The following is a 16,351-nucleotide window of genomic DNA, read 5'->3' on the forward strand; positions in this document are numbered from 1 at the left end:
GTCTCTGGTTAGTGCTGGTTGGGTTTCGGGGAGGTCTGGATGTAACTTTAGTGGGTCAGACCAGACTTTAGCAGAATGTTCTAGGGCTAGATTTGGGTTTGAAGTAAAATTTCAGACCTGATTAAAGCCCCTCTCTCACACTCACCAGTCTGCCCTGAAGCCACTCCACCAGGCCCTCTGCTGTGGTGTCCGGCACCTGGCTGCGCAAACTGTCCCGCTCCTCTGTGTCCATCAGGTCCAGCGCCCCCCGTAGATCCTCCAGGAGGTGCAGCGCCCGCAGACTGCCAAGGAAGGGTGAGGTGGGCGACTGGCAGTCAAACAGACCATTGGAGTAGTCCATGGCTTTGGAGCCTGGAGCACAAAAACAGATACACATGTAGAAGTTATTCACTTATAGACGGGTCACAAATCAAATCACAAAGTATTCTGCTTCACACATTCTGTTAAAACAGATGATATAAAGCATAAATCCAGCAGTTCTCTTTAAGTGGTGAAGTAGTTTTTTTGTTTTAAGTGCACCAAATGTCTGGAACACAGTAGCAATTAGCACTGATTTGCTTTTACACTGCCTTAGTTTCTTCTTTTCTCTTCCATTTTGTAAATATGGTTGTATCCTGCATTTTAAGTGTATGAAACTTGCTACATAAATAAAGTTTGTTGTTATTATTGTTATTATTATTATTACAATAAAGAGTCAAAAAATAAAAAAATATGAAAGCAAATGATTAGACCCATCTCATCTCAAGTCAATACTCCAAAAAGCAGGACGAAGCACTTCTACGGCCACTACGGTCATTAAGGTCAGATGATTTACACATTGGCGCATCCACCTCTGCAATTACAAGAGTCAGTGGAAAAGCACACGCTCTGCTAAGCTCTAATTCATACAGCAAATACTTTCTTAAATCTTGCTGCTTTCTCAGTGATGTTCCCAGAGATGGACAGCAGTGTGGAGGCAGAGCGAATAAGTATTTTATTTCCTCAGTGCTGAGCCAGTGGAAAAATCTACATAATGTCTCAGAGTCAGCCATAAAGCCCAGGCAGGAGTCTTTCATACGCAACCACGAAGAGAACGGCTGTATCGTCTCGGGTGCCTCCGAGGTGATAAGTAATCTGAAACAAGTATTACTCTGGCCTGTCACTGCATTAGAGCCTGAGATGAAGAACCATCACTGCGGGATTTTCTCTTTAGAGGAGTGTTAAATTTCAGTGCTGAATATTTCAACTGAGGCACTTCAGTTAACATGACATCACACAGTGTGAGTGAGTGCTATTTCAGGACAGATTTGTTACAGGACTTGATCAGATACATTAAGATATCCCATCCAGCATTTTCTGCTGATATCAGCCTGATACCTGGAATTAAACTGGTCCATCTCTAGCATGTATGCATGTTATCAAAAGCATCAAGGCTTATTTTACTGTTCTGGCCTACCTGCGATGATCCCATCCATCTGCTCCAAAGCTGCTGCCAACATCTCACTGGCGTCGGACATCATCTTGCAAACCTGCAAATGACAAATGAATCAGAACTGAACAAAGACTGAAGGCACGGGGGATTCCCAGACATCGTGGAAAACACAGCTAACAGATCTAAATGTCAGGCTTCTACTAACTGTTAAATTCCTATCCTACTTTCTAAAAGATTTCTCTCATGCTACATTGAGCACTCAGGTGCTTACAATTCCCATAAAATAATTAACAAATCATACACACATGTTAAAAATAAATAAATAAATAAATTAAATAAAATAAATAAATAAAAAAAAATATTTTATATATATATATATATTAATTCATTCATTAATTCATGTATTTATTATTTCCACTCAAAACCACTTAATCCTGTAACTCAATTGTGGAATTTCAATCCCACTTCACAAAATAAAATAGGACTTGTTTGTGGAACGGGACTCTCTCAGGACCATCCCATCTGCTTGCTGGAATGATAGGAATTCCAAACTCCCAAAAAAAGCCTGGAGGTGGCATTCCTAGCCTCCCAACCCCACAGGCTTACTACTCCATGGAAGCACTGCTGTTTCCCAGCCCAGTCTGATGTATCAGATATCCAAACATCCTGTAAATACTATTCTAAATCTGCACTGTGGGACAAACACAGCTCACACACAAAAGAAATGCAAGTATGTAACAAATCAAAACAAGATTACTACAGTAAAATACAGGACACATGTGGTCTTCAGATTTGAGGCAATGTAAGTGATATCAAAATATCAACATGGGCTACACCATTCACAGACTGCAAGAGGAAACAATTATGTTCTGATTTATATTGATGCACAATGAAAAATGTACTATATACTTCTTTTATTGCCACTTGCAAGCCTTTGTACATCACATAACATCACATTCACACAATAAACTCTATATAAACAATAAAATTACTCAGCTTCAACATTTGATATGTTGTCTTTGTAATATTTTCAATTAAATATTCAATTAACTATTGGGTTTAAATGATTTTCACATGATTTTTTTTGCATGTTGCACGGCATCACAATTTTTTTGGAAATGTGGTAGTACATCTTAAACTATACTTTGGTTGTAAGGATAAAAATGTAAATTTGATAAAATACAATGTCTCGATTCAATAGGCTTCCTGATTAATTTTTTTTTAAAAAAGCTCAAAATGTACCTTATTTAGCCTACATTATAGGTTTTAACCTGTGACCCAGGAGGATAAGCGGTTTAGAAGATGGATACAAGCTTTAGGGACTTGGAGACCTCTCTGGTGGAAATGTATAACTGCATGCAACATTAACTACATTTTGTAACTGGGGTTGTGCATGTTTGCCTCCAGAAGAGGATGAATCTGACAATTGCGAGCGCGTTGGAAGAGCATGCAAAGAGAATGATCCCCTATTGTCATATCTTCATCAGTATAATGTTAAATTTTACATTTCAGACCTACACATTGAGTCAGACCTTCTTTTTGAGCTTCTGCGAGTGACATTAATATGTAAAGACATACGACATGGTCTGAAACACTGCTACAAAATCCTACAAAATGGTGGCCTGACTTGACTAAGCTAACACTATAACCACAAGCTGAACTGCTAGTCACAATACAGTGATACAGTACAAACTGTGAAAATACAGCTCACACAACAGAAATGCAAGAAATGTGAAAAAACAAAACGGCAAATAAACCGCTAGTCATGCTACAATGACGCGACCCAATACACTGCCTAGTGTTATGCCTAAATTTTACACACGCTGTACATTACCTCAGCCACTGCAAACCGCTAGTAAGAATAGTTTCAAGAAACTAGTAAAATGAAAAAAAATTGAAGATCACTTTGAGACTTGCTGCGCGCATTTAATCTTTGAAATTTAGACAAAATTCAATTTCCTTTCCTCTTGCTTTGTACTTTCTTTTATTTTTTTCCCTTCATGTTTAATGCTTCCTATTCAAACTGAAACAGGAATGCAGATGATGGGTGTTCTACTAGGCCATTACTCTCACAGCCCTCATGCAAAGAAGACAGAAAAAAAAACTGGTATTCAATTTCAAAACCCAGCTGTAATCATAACCCACTGCGACACTAAACAAGTAAAGCCTGCAGTGTTTGTATTCAGCGGTCTGCTAATGTAATTTGCAGCGGTCTCCCCCGATACCCCACCAGCACATCTCTCTTCACTGTTTTAGGAAATTCAATGCCAGGCTTACAGCCTTGCTGCTGTGAAAACTCTGATTACAATGGTACGGGTCACGCAGAGAGCACGGCTGAATGTCACTTCCTGTGTTCTTGGTAGCCTCAATTATGCACTGAAATGCTTAGGTAGAAGGCTCTGAATTAAAGCATTTAACTCTACAGGCTGGGTGGGAGAGCTGACGAAAATCTCAACATCTAACACAGAGTGCTTTGTGTGTCCAGCTCCCCAATGAACGCCGGGGGGCAAGAGCTGTGACACGCTTCATTTTCTCTCCAAAATACAGCCACTCATGCGATTCCACTGATCAACAGACATTATCTAGGAGCTTCCAGCAGACAAGAGGCACGCTAGTTTTGGGGCTATCATGACTACTCGATTAAACTTACATAACTTATTTTATTAAAATCAATTGAAACTTATCTGACTGTTTATATGACAATGCATATTTTAAAATCTCTGTTACAATACCAGGTTTAGATAGATCTAAATGAACATACTTTTTTATCTTAGACATAAAGGCTTATGCTCAAATTAAAATGAAATGTGTTGATGCGTATATATACACAATTTATTAAAAACTAAAAAAATAAATAAATAAATTCAACAAAATGAGGAAAAAAAAAATACTGCCAAGATATTTTCAGTAACAGCAAGGTCTCAGCATTTGTGTATGTCCATCAGTCCTGCTTCTCAGGAGGCTCCTCGTGAAACTGTTTAAGGGAGAAATCAAGACAATTTCTAAAAATTTTAAAATAATCTATAACAGAAGAAGTTTCGCTCCCACTTTATTCAGATAGGCCTCTACAGACTCCCTACAGATATTTAAACTGTGAACAACCGATCTAGTGAGACTTCATTCTCACCAATATTAGGGTCAGGGGTAGGATTAGGGCCAAGTTTAGGCTCAGGTCTTTTTAATTACAAAAATGAGTGGGTGTGGCTTAAAACAGAAAAGAGTGTGAGGTACTGGAAGTGGGTATATTTACTGACCATAACTGATCAAGACTGCTGACAATAATAATAAGCTTACAGAATGCAATTTACACAGCCAATCATCCACAACCTACCGACCAACCATGCCTACTGGCTCAGTGATGTGGTAAGAGCGACTGCTTGAGTACTTAAATTTAGAGTTAAATGACACTGCACTTTTTGATACTCCGTTGTACTGAAGTGATTCAGTCTTTACCATAAAACCATTGAATTTTGATACAAAGTCTTAGTCCGAACTGTATCTTTCAACTACCTTAAAGGCAGAAATAACATACAAATGTATGGTCCAATTAATGACTATGATTGCACTGGCATATACACTACAGTGCTACACATAAATGATAGGGGTGTAATACTGCATTGTGACATCACAATGCAAAACTGTGACAATGCATCGTAGTGAGCAGATATTACATTATTTGTCATCTGAAGCACAATAGAAGAACAACACTAAAGTTAGCAAATAATCAGCACCAATCGCCAAATCACTCCTCTGAGCTGAGTCTACTGTTACACTCCCACTAAATGGCTTTCATACCATTCATTGTCAAAAATGCACTCAACATCCAGGCTAAAAGCTACCTGCTGAAAAGCTGGTCTGGGTGGAGGTCTGTGCTGCCCCTACTCTGCAGCTTTCCTTCATTTCCCTCTTTCCCAGAGGCCAAGCTTTATTTGGTCAGCTGCCGGCATCAGCACATCCTTGAGGGAAACCCTCAGTTGGCAGTTTTTTCCCCAACTAGTACAAGCACATTTTTGAAACTGAATAGCTTTGGTCTGTTTTGACAACGTCAAGTCGAATGAAAAAGAGCCTAGCTGCTTACACAGAGGGAATGCTTTTGAGCAGAACTACTGTGCTCTGAAAACTCAATAAGATACACCGCCACCCTCTCTCTCTTTGTTATTTAAGGAGCGTGTGCTGTAGGACATGCCGAAAGGGGACAGCAGACTGCCATTAGAAACCTTTTGGCCGTCCAAGAAGACCTTCTTTCTGTCCAAGAAAAGCTAGGATGGAAAATGACTCGAATGAAAGAAAGAAATCCAAAGTGTGCTGAGTGATTATTGGCACTGAACAAAGACTTGAACAAAACTTTCCAGTGATGAAAGTGAGGGACGTTAATCGCATGCCTGCAAGCACCTTTTCAAGTATGAAAAACACAGCTGCATGATAGGGACAAAATGCTAATGATACAAGGCTTTTCCCCCCTAATCTGTAAGAAAGTGGGTGTAAACAATAGTAAAACGGCACTCTGGACTGTGTGTGTATGTGAAATAAACACTGGAATGTTTTAATGAACGTAAGAAAGGTTTTGGACACAAATACATTGGATAAATTCATTTATGACTCACACTCATATAGCAGGCTAAAGATTCTCCACAAGGGGGTGCTATTAGAGTCCAAATAGCTTTTGTGTGCCTTAGTAAAGGATATAACTGAACTGACTTAAACACACACCAGCAGGATTACACTTGTTGGTATTACAATTAGATTAGTATATCTGGTAATATATTTATTCAGTGATGAGTAAATAATGTGTAGATTGGCCTGCATTATTTTCACCAAAACAACTGAATTGAATTATATGAATGGCTTGATTCATAACAACATGTCAAAGAAACACTGGTCAGGATGCTCACAGCAAATAAGTTACTAATCAGGGGGCTCATTTGCATGGATCACTATGGTACAACCTGAACATCGTGAACTTGAAGTTGTAGCCTGTTTTCCTCACTGACTGGGTCAGCCAGACTGATGTCAGTACCATGCACTAGTTACTCCACGACCCATGCGACCTACTCTGCTAACCGTAAGAGCTCTCCCTCCCCTGAGATTCCTGAAAACCCCCTCCAGATGTGCTCCCGCTCACATACCTTACAATCACACACACTCCACCAGCAGGGCCCTGCACTTCATCTAAACATAGATAGCACTCAGTCCTCCCTGTAACCCAGCCCTCATATTTTTCTTCCCAATACCCATTCATTTTTAACTGTACAGAAAAAAAACAGCAACATATTTGCATTGCCTCCTCAAAGGATTTCTTACTAAAACATAGATGGATGGGTTACTCCATTTGGCGCAACGCCTGGAGCACAAAGGTAGAAGTCAATTTAGTATATTTACATAGTTTGACGTTGGCCAGATGTGGACAGAGGGGGAGGGAGAGTGGTTTCAAAGAAAAACAATCCTCTGCCCCTGCCATTACCCAGCTTGCACCTCATCCTACACATACACACATGCAGCACAGGCCTGTATGTTCCTGATCTATACGTTACACAAAGCTGCAGCTGCAGCACACATGACCATCAACACGGAAACAGCTAAAGCTTGAGTTTCCATCTCCGCTTATAATCAGCAGGGCAAGGATATTACCACTGTGTATGATTACAATGTGTTGATCTAACTGAGTTTCATAGACATCGTGATGAACTTAGCAGTGGCCGGAGTTTCATTATGAGTTTCCTCAGGTATAAGTTTTAACTGTTATATCAGTATGCCACAAATAAGCATAGATAAGGCAACATACAAACAGTGCAAACCCACTAATGCTATCCCCTTTCGCTCCTATCGAGCACCTCTTGCTGTGTTCGTCATTGCATAATCTGTCCCTTAGTCCAGCGGTTTTCAACCTGTGGGCCACGGTACTGCTAGGGGGCACATTTATTTTTTTAAACACTTAATATTTATTTATTTATTTTTAGAATATGAGTATGTTTTTTTTAAAAGTGATTAATTCTTTGCAAAAACAAAACATCATCCACTCAAATGGTCTCTTTTAAATTAGCTTTGAAGCCAAACATATTATGCTGTCAGTTGGAGGCTAAACAAATATGCATCTAAACCCACCGAAGCGAACCGGATCTCCTATCAGCATTTCATCTATTACTCATAAGGCGAATTGAAAATATTTGCTTATTCTTTAACCAAGTTATTTTTCAAGCAAAATGGACAGGCTACACTGATATTTGTTTGCACTTTAAATGATCTGGTCAGTTAAATCTTGGGAGCCGTGGAAGCTTTTGTGGTCAGTTGGGTGGGCCACGAGTTATAAAAAGTTGGCAACCTCTGCCTTAGCTTAACATGGACCCAAGAGCTATGAGGCCTGGCTGAGGAGCTGCCTGACTCAGACAATGTCACAGTCAACTGGCCTTGTCCGCTCAACAAGCCGTGGAACTGCTGGTATTGAAGTGTAAATGACTGTAATATTTTCTAAATTCCAGCAGTGTCTGAAGGTCTGAGGCGTGAGAGTGTGGGACGCATGTATGAGACAAATAACTTGAGAAATGTGACAAAGCTAAAGTTGGCTTCTCATTCAAATGTCCCACTGCACCTTAAACAGTGCAGCAGTTACATTTAAATGCCTGCATGGGTGCCAGAATGTACCAAATAAAAAGCTACCAAGTAAAAAGACTAGTAGACATTCCGATGTCACTCAACACAGAGCATCATTTTTGCCTGGAAGCAACAATGACATAGGTTTATCTATATACTCTACAGTTTGTACAGTATACTGTACAGTTTGGGTTTTACCATTTTGCACAATAAAAATATTTCAGGCTTACTTTATTTGTTAAAACTGGTTCATATTAAAAGGGGAATTGTGAATTAACATTCAGAACTGTGCATTGAAATGTAAATCTATATCAGCGACACACCCCTCTGCCTCTTGCAAAGGTCTCCATATTTCATGGAAACCACTGTGAAATGATCCAAACAAGGCATCTGGGTGCATCCTATCAGAGTAAAGTGGGCGTGGCTTATGCCTGTACCCACCTTAAAATATAAAACATGTTATTTGACCGGGGGTGTTTAAACTTTTGCATATAACTACATTATAAAAACAAGGTGATGAGTAACAGGACTACACTGAAGTCACACTATACACCTCAAGCATGATTTATTCATGCAGACATTTTGGATGCCAAAAAATTAACCTGAATGTGGGGATAACAGATAATACACTGCACACCAAATGCAAGCAATTTTTGCAAACACTGCAGGTGACATGAACTCGACCACTCAGTTGTGTCCTACCAATTTGTACTTAGTGACAAATGGCAAAGGAATTAGTTTGTTCTCTGCTTCATCACATACAGCAATGCATCTGCATGACAACAGAAAGTGCCTTAGCTAATTTTTACAATCAAAAACACAGCAAAACAACACAAAAAAGCACAATTCATCTGGTGTGCATAACCCAAAATTAAAAAAATAAAATAAAATTAAATTAAATGTAAAAACACATGTCTTAGTTGAACACCCAAATAAATCCACCTAAATATTTCATGACATTTGTGTGCTCTGTGTGTCCATAATAAGGGACAGAAAATGATGTCACCAATTTAACTTGTCATTTCACTCAAGATGTCTTGTTCAAGTAACTTGTTTTTATTTAAGTCTTATAACTTTAAAAGCATAAGTAATCCAAATGTGACAAAGTAATCAGATCACATTGCAAGTATTCAATGCACTTTTGAATTAACTCTCCAAACCCTGCTTATAAATCCTAGGCTTTGTGATTTCTTTTTTTTTTTAGCTTATTTAGTAAGAAGTCTGCAGCAGTGGCAGCAGCTGAAAACAATGAGAACTCCTGTATAAACTACAAACTACAAATCTACGAGTCTAAGATTGAACTCAGATAGAATAGTCTTCATCGTCCCTAGCATCATCTTTATTCTGCCCATCCTTGCACTGTAACAAGACAGTTCATCACTATGGATCTAAAAACATGTGTAGCTGTCAAGAAGCCCTTACTAAGAAAAGGAAATAGACAAAAAAAACTGCACCAGAACTCTAAAACTGGACATCTGAGATGTGGAGTATGTTTTATGGACTGCTAAGTCTAATCTTCTAATGAGGATTACTGGGATCATCAGAAGCAGAACATGCAACCAACTTCTAAGAGTGAACTTTAGAGATATAGAAATATATCCCCGCAGGTTTCTTTGAAACTGAAAGCAAGTTTTCAGAAAAGACTGAAAGGCAAAGGTTGGACACACTAAACACTGAAAAATTGTTATATTTAGTCGTTGAGGCTTCAGTGTGATTTTCTGTTAAATATACATTTTCTACTTTTTTCTATGGAATCAGAAAAACAACTAACTTGTACTTAATGGTCATTTTGACTGGAAAAGTTGAAAGTATGTGAATTCACACCTCACATACACAGCCAGTCAAAAGTTTAAGGACAGCTTGCTTTCTTTTGCAATGTGTCTCTGTGCTACTTTTCATTTAAGTAAGAAATAATGGCTGCAAAAGTTTTAATATAGCTAATATAAATCAACCTGTTTACTAAGGCTTTGGGTATACTTTCAACATTTAGCTCCATGTTCACCAAAGTGTGTTCTTTTTGCCCCAAAGGTGGTTGAAACAGCTGAAAGGCTTGTGCGCTGACATCATGACAAGGGGCTAACATGGGTGGGATTTAGCATTATTCCCAAAGTATTACTGTTAATAATACTATCACAAATATTTACATGTAATATATCTTCCCTGAAATGTAAACATGAGCCTTTAATAGCTTAAGTTACTGAAACTGACAAAGGTAACATGTTAATTTGAGTTAAAAACATTTTGAAAAGCTAAAGTTCCCCAAATTTTGGACAGACAGTGCAAGTCTACGGAATACAATTACAGTAGATAACACATTCCAAAGGTGTTGGCTGAGAGAAGTGACAGAACAATGCCCACCTGAAACATCTGCCTCACCACAGACCTCGGACTGAGTCCAACACAAGACACTGAGCACAACCTCTCCTTTCTTCTCCAGTCACATGGAGAGAGACCAAGCTGTATACATCCTTTCCCAGAACACGACCAGCACAAGAACAACAAACAGCTTAGAAAACTGATGATCCTTAACAGAAACAGCAGTAAAACAGGATGAAGCTGGCCAAGCAACATCTTCAAGTCACTGTCCACATCTCTGTATTTCCTATTATGGTAGTCCTACACAGTCACACTCCACTTCTGTAGTCTAAGAACACCATGGAAACTCTAAATCAATGGTCTTTTGGGGGAGAATCATGTGTAAAGAGGTGTTAGATAACTTGCAACTGACAAACCAAGTCAAACCAAAAATCACATTACAATAAAGCTGCACAATATGAGTAAAACACTACATTGACATTATAAAGCAGTTGTGATATGACTAGACTTTGCAATGTATTAAAATAAGGGTGGGATATACAACAATGCTTTATCATTATGTGTTTTCTAAGCATCTCATGAACATTGTCAGCACACTGACCACCTGCACGTTTCATTACAAAGAGAACATTATTTGTCCTGTTTGACCGGATTTGCCGGAGTAGTATGCACAATTTTGAGCCAAAATGACCCTTATTATGTATTCCTGTATTCATAGTTTTTGATTTTTTTTTTTTTAATTGTGGCACTATTATCGAAAAACACATTTTCCTCTTTTTTTTTAAATAAGTGACATTGTATGTGAACTCAGTTACATTTCAAAACAGGCCTTTCACTTTCCAATCAATACATGAAAACTGGACTTCAGAAACAGCTGTTTGGGATTCACTGCATTTGTGACACCATAAAACGAATGCACTTACATATGACCACCAATTCAGCCTGCAGCAGTTTAGCTCCACCCCTTTCACACTAAAGTTATAATAAGTGTTTCAGCTTGAACTTCTTTTTGAATGCAACACAATACAGGACAGCCAATCAGAACAAAGCTCATTGCGATATATCCGTCTTAGAGGTACAGTATCAAAAAGCCTGGGGATAAAGGGATAAAGACAGGTTGGAAAATGGTCATGTAAAAATTAACTGTTTGTGGTACAAGAACCCACATGTAAATGTGATAAGATGAGACCAGAGATAATAACAGAATGTGAGTAAAATGCAGAACAGGAGCCCTTTAAAAACACACTGGTAAACCATTAATGTGACAGTTAAAATACCCACAGGACACTCATTTAAAGCACATGATCCACAGATAAGCCGAAAAGTAGTGACTGGTTAGAGGGTTAATTTGCCTTAGGCCAATATTGCCCTACATTCTGATTCACTCACAAAAGCATCTGGGAAATTGAAAGAAAATGGCTGACCCTTGGTTACAGTGACCCCAAGCCTCTTTCCCAACGTTTTCCTTACTGACTGAACCATAGAAAGTGCATCCATGACACACTTCCACTCTGCTGACTTGAGATAAAGACAAGAGCTGTTTATTTTGGGTGACTCTGAATGAAGATGTAGAGCTTCAGAAGCACGTCAAAAGCTCCAAAAGCATTTTAACACAACTCAGTGTGCATGGAGGCACTGAACTGCTACATCTTAGTTTTGATCCATTATACAGCCTGTGAAGCTGGACAAGAGGTCAACAATTTCTAGCACGCTTCCCTCTGAACTTTCTGCAGTCTGAAAGGCTTAGAGTCTGGAGTCTTCCTTTTAATAGCCAACAGTGCTGAAAAGCATTGTGTGTGATGTTTGTGTCAAGCATGTCATCTTTGCTAACTGGGTTTACATGCTGCTCCATGTACTTTTAGATGGAGAACATTATGCAAAAACAGTACTTTTCTGACTGATATGATTGTTCTGAATTGTAAGTTACTCAAATAACAGCAGAAACTCAGAATTTGAAACATTTTTTTTTTTATATGTAATGCAGATAATGGTAAAACAAATCACTTAAAAGTGATATATAATGCCCTGCATGCTATGAAAAGATTAAAATATATATGTTTTGTAGCCTTCTTAGGCATCAGGCAGTGTATTCATAAACATTGTGTCATAAGTTTTCTGTGGGGAAGATTTCAAACTCTTCTGAGATCTGCTTCCTGTCACCACCACTGCGAACAATTCTGGACAAAGTAAGCTTCTCTAGGACTGAGCATTTCACATTAAACCCCTCTGGATGACTTTATTTTAATTTTAACCATTTAATTATGCACAAAATTTGAACAATTGGGTTCCCAGTGGCACAACCATCTAAGGTCTCACCCTACTGTCAGAACTGGTGAAGTTAACTATCAGCAGATAGTACACTGCCCATCAAAAGTCTGTGGACATCTTGCTTTCTACTGATGTTTATTTTCAATGTATGCTTTGCTGTATGCTTCGTTGTTCTGCAGAACAGTGTTCCAGCACCAGCATGTTGCAGCACTGACCATGAACTGGAGAGTTTACCTTCTTCTTTCAAAAAAGGCCAGGCAAACCTCTCTATAAGCTCTATAAGGCACCAATCCCATTTTACACTGACAAAAATAAAATCAATTCCCTGAAGAATTCCAAGAAAAGTACTAGAATATTATAAACATATCCATATATGTGCAATACATGAAATAAGCAGTCTGTCTACTGAGGCACCAATTACAGTCAAACCTTCTCTTTCCCCTACTCTCTTAAAAAAGAAAAGATGGTTCTTCAAGGGCTTGTAAGGAACATGGTTCTATATAGAACCATGAACATTGCACAATTAAAGGGTTCTTTGCATCATGAAAGGTTTCTTTAGATTGTGGGAGAATGTGCTGTAGATAGTTCTATATAGCACCAAAAATACTTAGTCTATTGTTGCGATGTCAAGCTTGACACACTTGAAGAACCCTTTTTGGTGCTATATAGAACGCTTTACAAAAAGGTTGTGTAGAACCATCTAAAGCAGGTTCTACAACAACCTGAAGAACTCTTTCACAATACAAAGAACCCATTAATCATGCAAAAGGTTCTTTGAGTGTTCATGGTTTTATATAGAACCATTTTCTTTACTAAAGAACCCTTGAAGAACCATCATTTTTAATTGTGAACTTTACAAACAAAGATATTATCCAGCCTTGCAGAGGCTGAAGGGCAAACCTATAGGAGAACACAGGACTCATGAAGTTACAGTTTGTTTGCCTGAGATTTTACCTACTTAACCTCAGCTCTCAGTGGACCTGAGTCTTCCCAAATTGAGCTGTTTGTCGCCCACAGAGACCCAATTAACCAGAAAACTGTTTAGATACAGAGTCTGCAGAGACAGTGAGATAAAACTCGCAAGTCAGGCTGTTTATTTCCTTTTCAGAGGAAGAGATGAGCGCAGCTCTGCTGATTTACTACAGCATGGAACATCAACAGCAGGCAGAGTCAATGCTACAACCTACCTGTCGCCTGAGCTTTACTCTGGATCACTTCTGTGACTTTTATGACTTTTAGACCATCTTCTGACCTGAAGCAGCTGTTTGCAGAGGTAACAAGGGGTCAAGTGGTCGTCTAGACCCTAAACTCCCCAATCAACGGCGTGAAATGCTCTGGCTTAAACTTAGTCTGCGTCCAGCCAAATGAATGACTTCAAATGCCCCAAACCTTCAACATCAAAAAGATATATATGTCCAAATGCTGTTACGCTCAGCGTGACCAGTGTGACCGGAGGTGACACAGAACAAAAAAAAAATCACGCAGTTTGCATATAATCACAACTTCATGCAGTTTCAGCCATTAGAAATGAGTTACCTTCTCCTTCTCTCCTGGAAGAGGCTGTAAATCCGTCTCAAGTGATACAAATCCCTTTGGTTCAGCCGGCGCGTTCCTTCAGATCCACTCCATTTCCCCCTGCGCCCTCCACAGCCATTGAGCTCTTGCCAGTTGGAAGAGCAGAACAGAGCAGAGTCAGTCGGTCAGCCACTGCCGTCTACTGAAAACAGCTAAACACTCTTCTGAGTCTGCGCAGCACGAGCCAACGACCCGGGAACGTCCCCAGGGCTTAATTGACAACCGCGCATGCGCACTGTGCCTAAATACTCTCCCCTCCAAAACATTTCAAATTATTCTGATTTATCCTTTTTTCAAACCCGGGTTTTGTTAGGAGTTGGGTTCTAGGTTCTAAGATTAGTTAAGGCTGAGTGTCTGTTGAGTTTACATCAAGTGGTCTGTTTATGTACAGTATATGTTTAATGCTGGCTGATGACTGTCAAATCAACAGCTCCCTCTTGTGGTGGCGTTGAAAAAACACAGACACAGTAAACTGCAATCAGTGTTGCACAAAAAGATACAGTGAAGACATAACAGGCTACATTTGTATAACATCTTATGAATGAAGTTTGAGGAGCATCTAACTTTCTTGGCTTTAACTTTTTTTTCACGAGCTTTTTCTGAGCAGGCGGCACGGTGCCGCTGGGTAGCGCTGTCGCCTCACAGCAAGAAGGGCCTGGGTTCGATTCCCGGCCGGGCGACCGGGGTCCCCTCTGTGTGGAGTTTCCTCCGGGTACTCCGGTTTCCTCCCACAGTCCAAAGACATGCAGTCAGGCCAATTGGACACGCTAAATTGCCCCTAGGTGTGATTGTGTATGTCTGTCTGTCTGCCCTGCGATGGACTGGCGATCTGTCCAGGGTGTATCCTGCCTTCCGCCCAATGACAGCTGGGATAGGCTCCAGCACCCCACCGCGACCCAGAAGGATAAGCGGTTTAGATGATGTGTGTATGTATGTATGTATCTTTCTGAGCAGCTCGTTGCCTTCTGTGTTGAGTACGTGAGCTGAGCTGAATGTATTGTTTCAGTGAGAACATATTATCCAGCTGCTGGATAAACTGCTGCGCGCCGTTTGGCCACTTCTAAACCTGCTCTGATTCGAAGGGCGACCGGCTCTTCATCGCCAAACTGTGGCTGCGTGCATGAAGCGTCTTAAAGGGGAATTCCACCCACATTTTCAAATCTACGCATAAATAAAGTGTTAAAATGTAAACGAAGTCTGTCAGAGTGGTTTGGTGTGAAACGCTCCGTTCTAGAGAAGTTTACCCAGTCAGAATTGTTCACAGTGGGGGTGATAGGAACCAGACGTCTGAAGAGTTTCACGCACCTAAAAGCTCCCTCACAGTTCGTTACGTGAAATGGTTATGAATACGCTGCTCAATGTCTGATACATTGTTTTACGTTCGTTTTGAGATAAGCTTTTGGCCTAAAATTTACTTTTTGTAAACAATCCATTCATGGTGGAGAGGTAAGTGTCTCTACAATGAACCCTTTCACATCAAAACACTCTGAATGAATTTTGAACTGAATTATGGAGAAATTTTAAAAGATTGGTGGAATTCTCCTTAAATATGTATCTAAGGTTAAAACCTTAATAGTACAGAAATCCGGAGTAGTTATAATGTTCTGGACTGTTATTTTGAGATCACGACTTAACTGTCTTGTGATCTCAAGATTATAAATGTTGTGATCTTTAGATAACACAAGTTGTTTTCTCAAAATAACTTGATTATCTTGAGATCACAAGAAAAATAAGTTGTTATATCAAGGAAACAACTTTGTTTATCTTGAAATCACAAGACAATCTCAAGATATTGATACGACATCATAGATTATGTTTGTTCCATTCTTTTCTAAGCGCGTCATCGTCTGATCCAGTCTCACTTTACGAGCAGCAGCCACATGTTCAGGGCCTCAGAGAGAGCAGCCCGTTTCACTGCTGCGGTTCTCTCGCTCTTTATTGCGCTGCCGCACCCGTCCGCTAGATGGCGCAAAAACACAATTGCTCAATTTCAAGCACGCGCGTTTGGAGAGCACAGCTGTTCTAAGGGGTATTTCACCTCCTGCCCCCCACTACAAACCTACACTTTATAAATTGTACTTCATTTCAGATTAGCTCATTAACAGACAGCTTACCTTACACGTCAATGTACTTTTAAAATAACTTGGCCATAATGTAGAAGTTGGTGTTAAATTTAAAAAAAAATCTGCTAAA

The 16,351-nt window shown here is 39.5% G+C and overlaps 1 protein-coding gene across 3 annotated transcripts in view; it reads right to left on the minus strand.

Annotated features, from left to right (window-relative positions):
• Window positions 1–14,316, minus strand: part of ppfibp1a (PPFIA binding protein 1a) — a 41,689-nt gene extending 27,373 nt beyond the window's left edge. For 2 of the 3 annotated variants that reach the window (XM_036577600.1, XM_036577602.1), the window contains exons 1-3: window positions 14,120–14,316; window positions 1,436–1,508; window positions 146–351 (exon numbers count right to left, since the gene is read on the minus strand). In XM_036577600.1, coding sequence (XP_036433493.1) covers window positions 146–351; window positions 1,436–1,499 — 270 coding nt within the window. In that variant the 5' untranslated portion in view covers window positions 1,500–1,508; window positions 14,120–14,316. The remainder of the gene's footprint in view (window positions 1–145; window positions 352–1,435; window positions 1,509–14,119) is intronic. The other variant, XM_036577601.1, reaches the window with a different exon arrangement.
• Window positions 14,317–16,351: the final 2,035 nt, after the last annotated feature.

The sequence above is a fragment of the Colossoma macropomum genome, unplaced genomic scaffold, assembly GCF_904425465.1.
Source record: "Colossoma macropomum unplaced genomic scaffold, Colossoma_macropomum, whole genome shotgun sequence".
In the NCBI taxonomy this organism is placed as follows: Eukaryota; Metazoa; Chordata; class Actinopteri; order Characiformes; family Serrasalmidae; genus Colossoma; species Colossoma macropomum.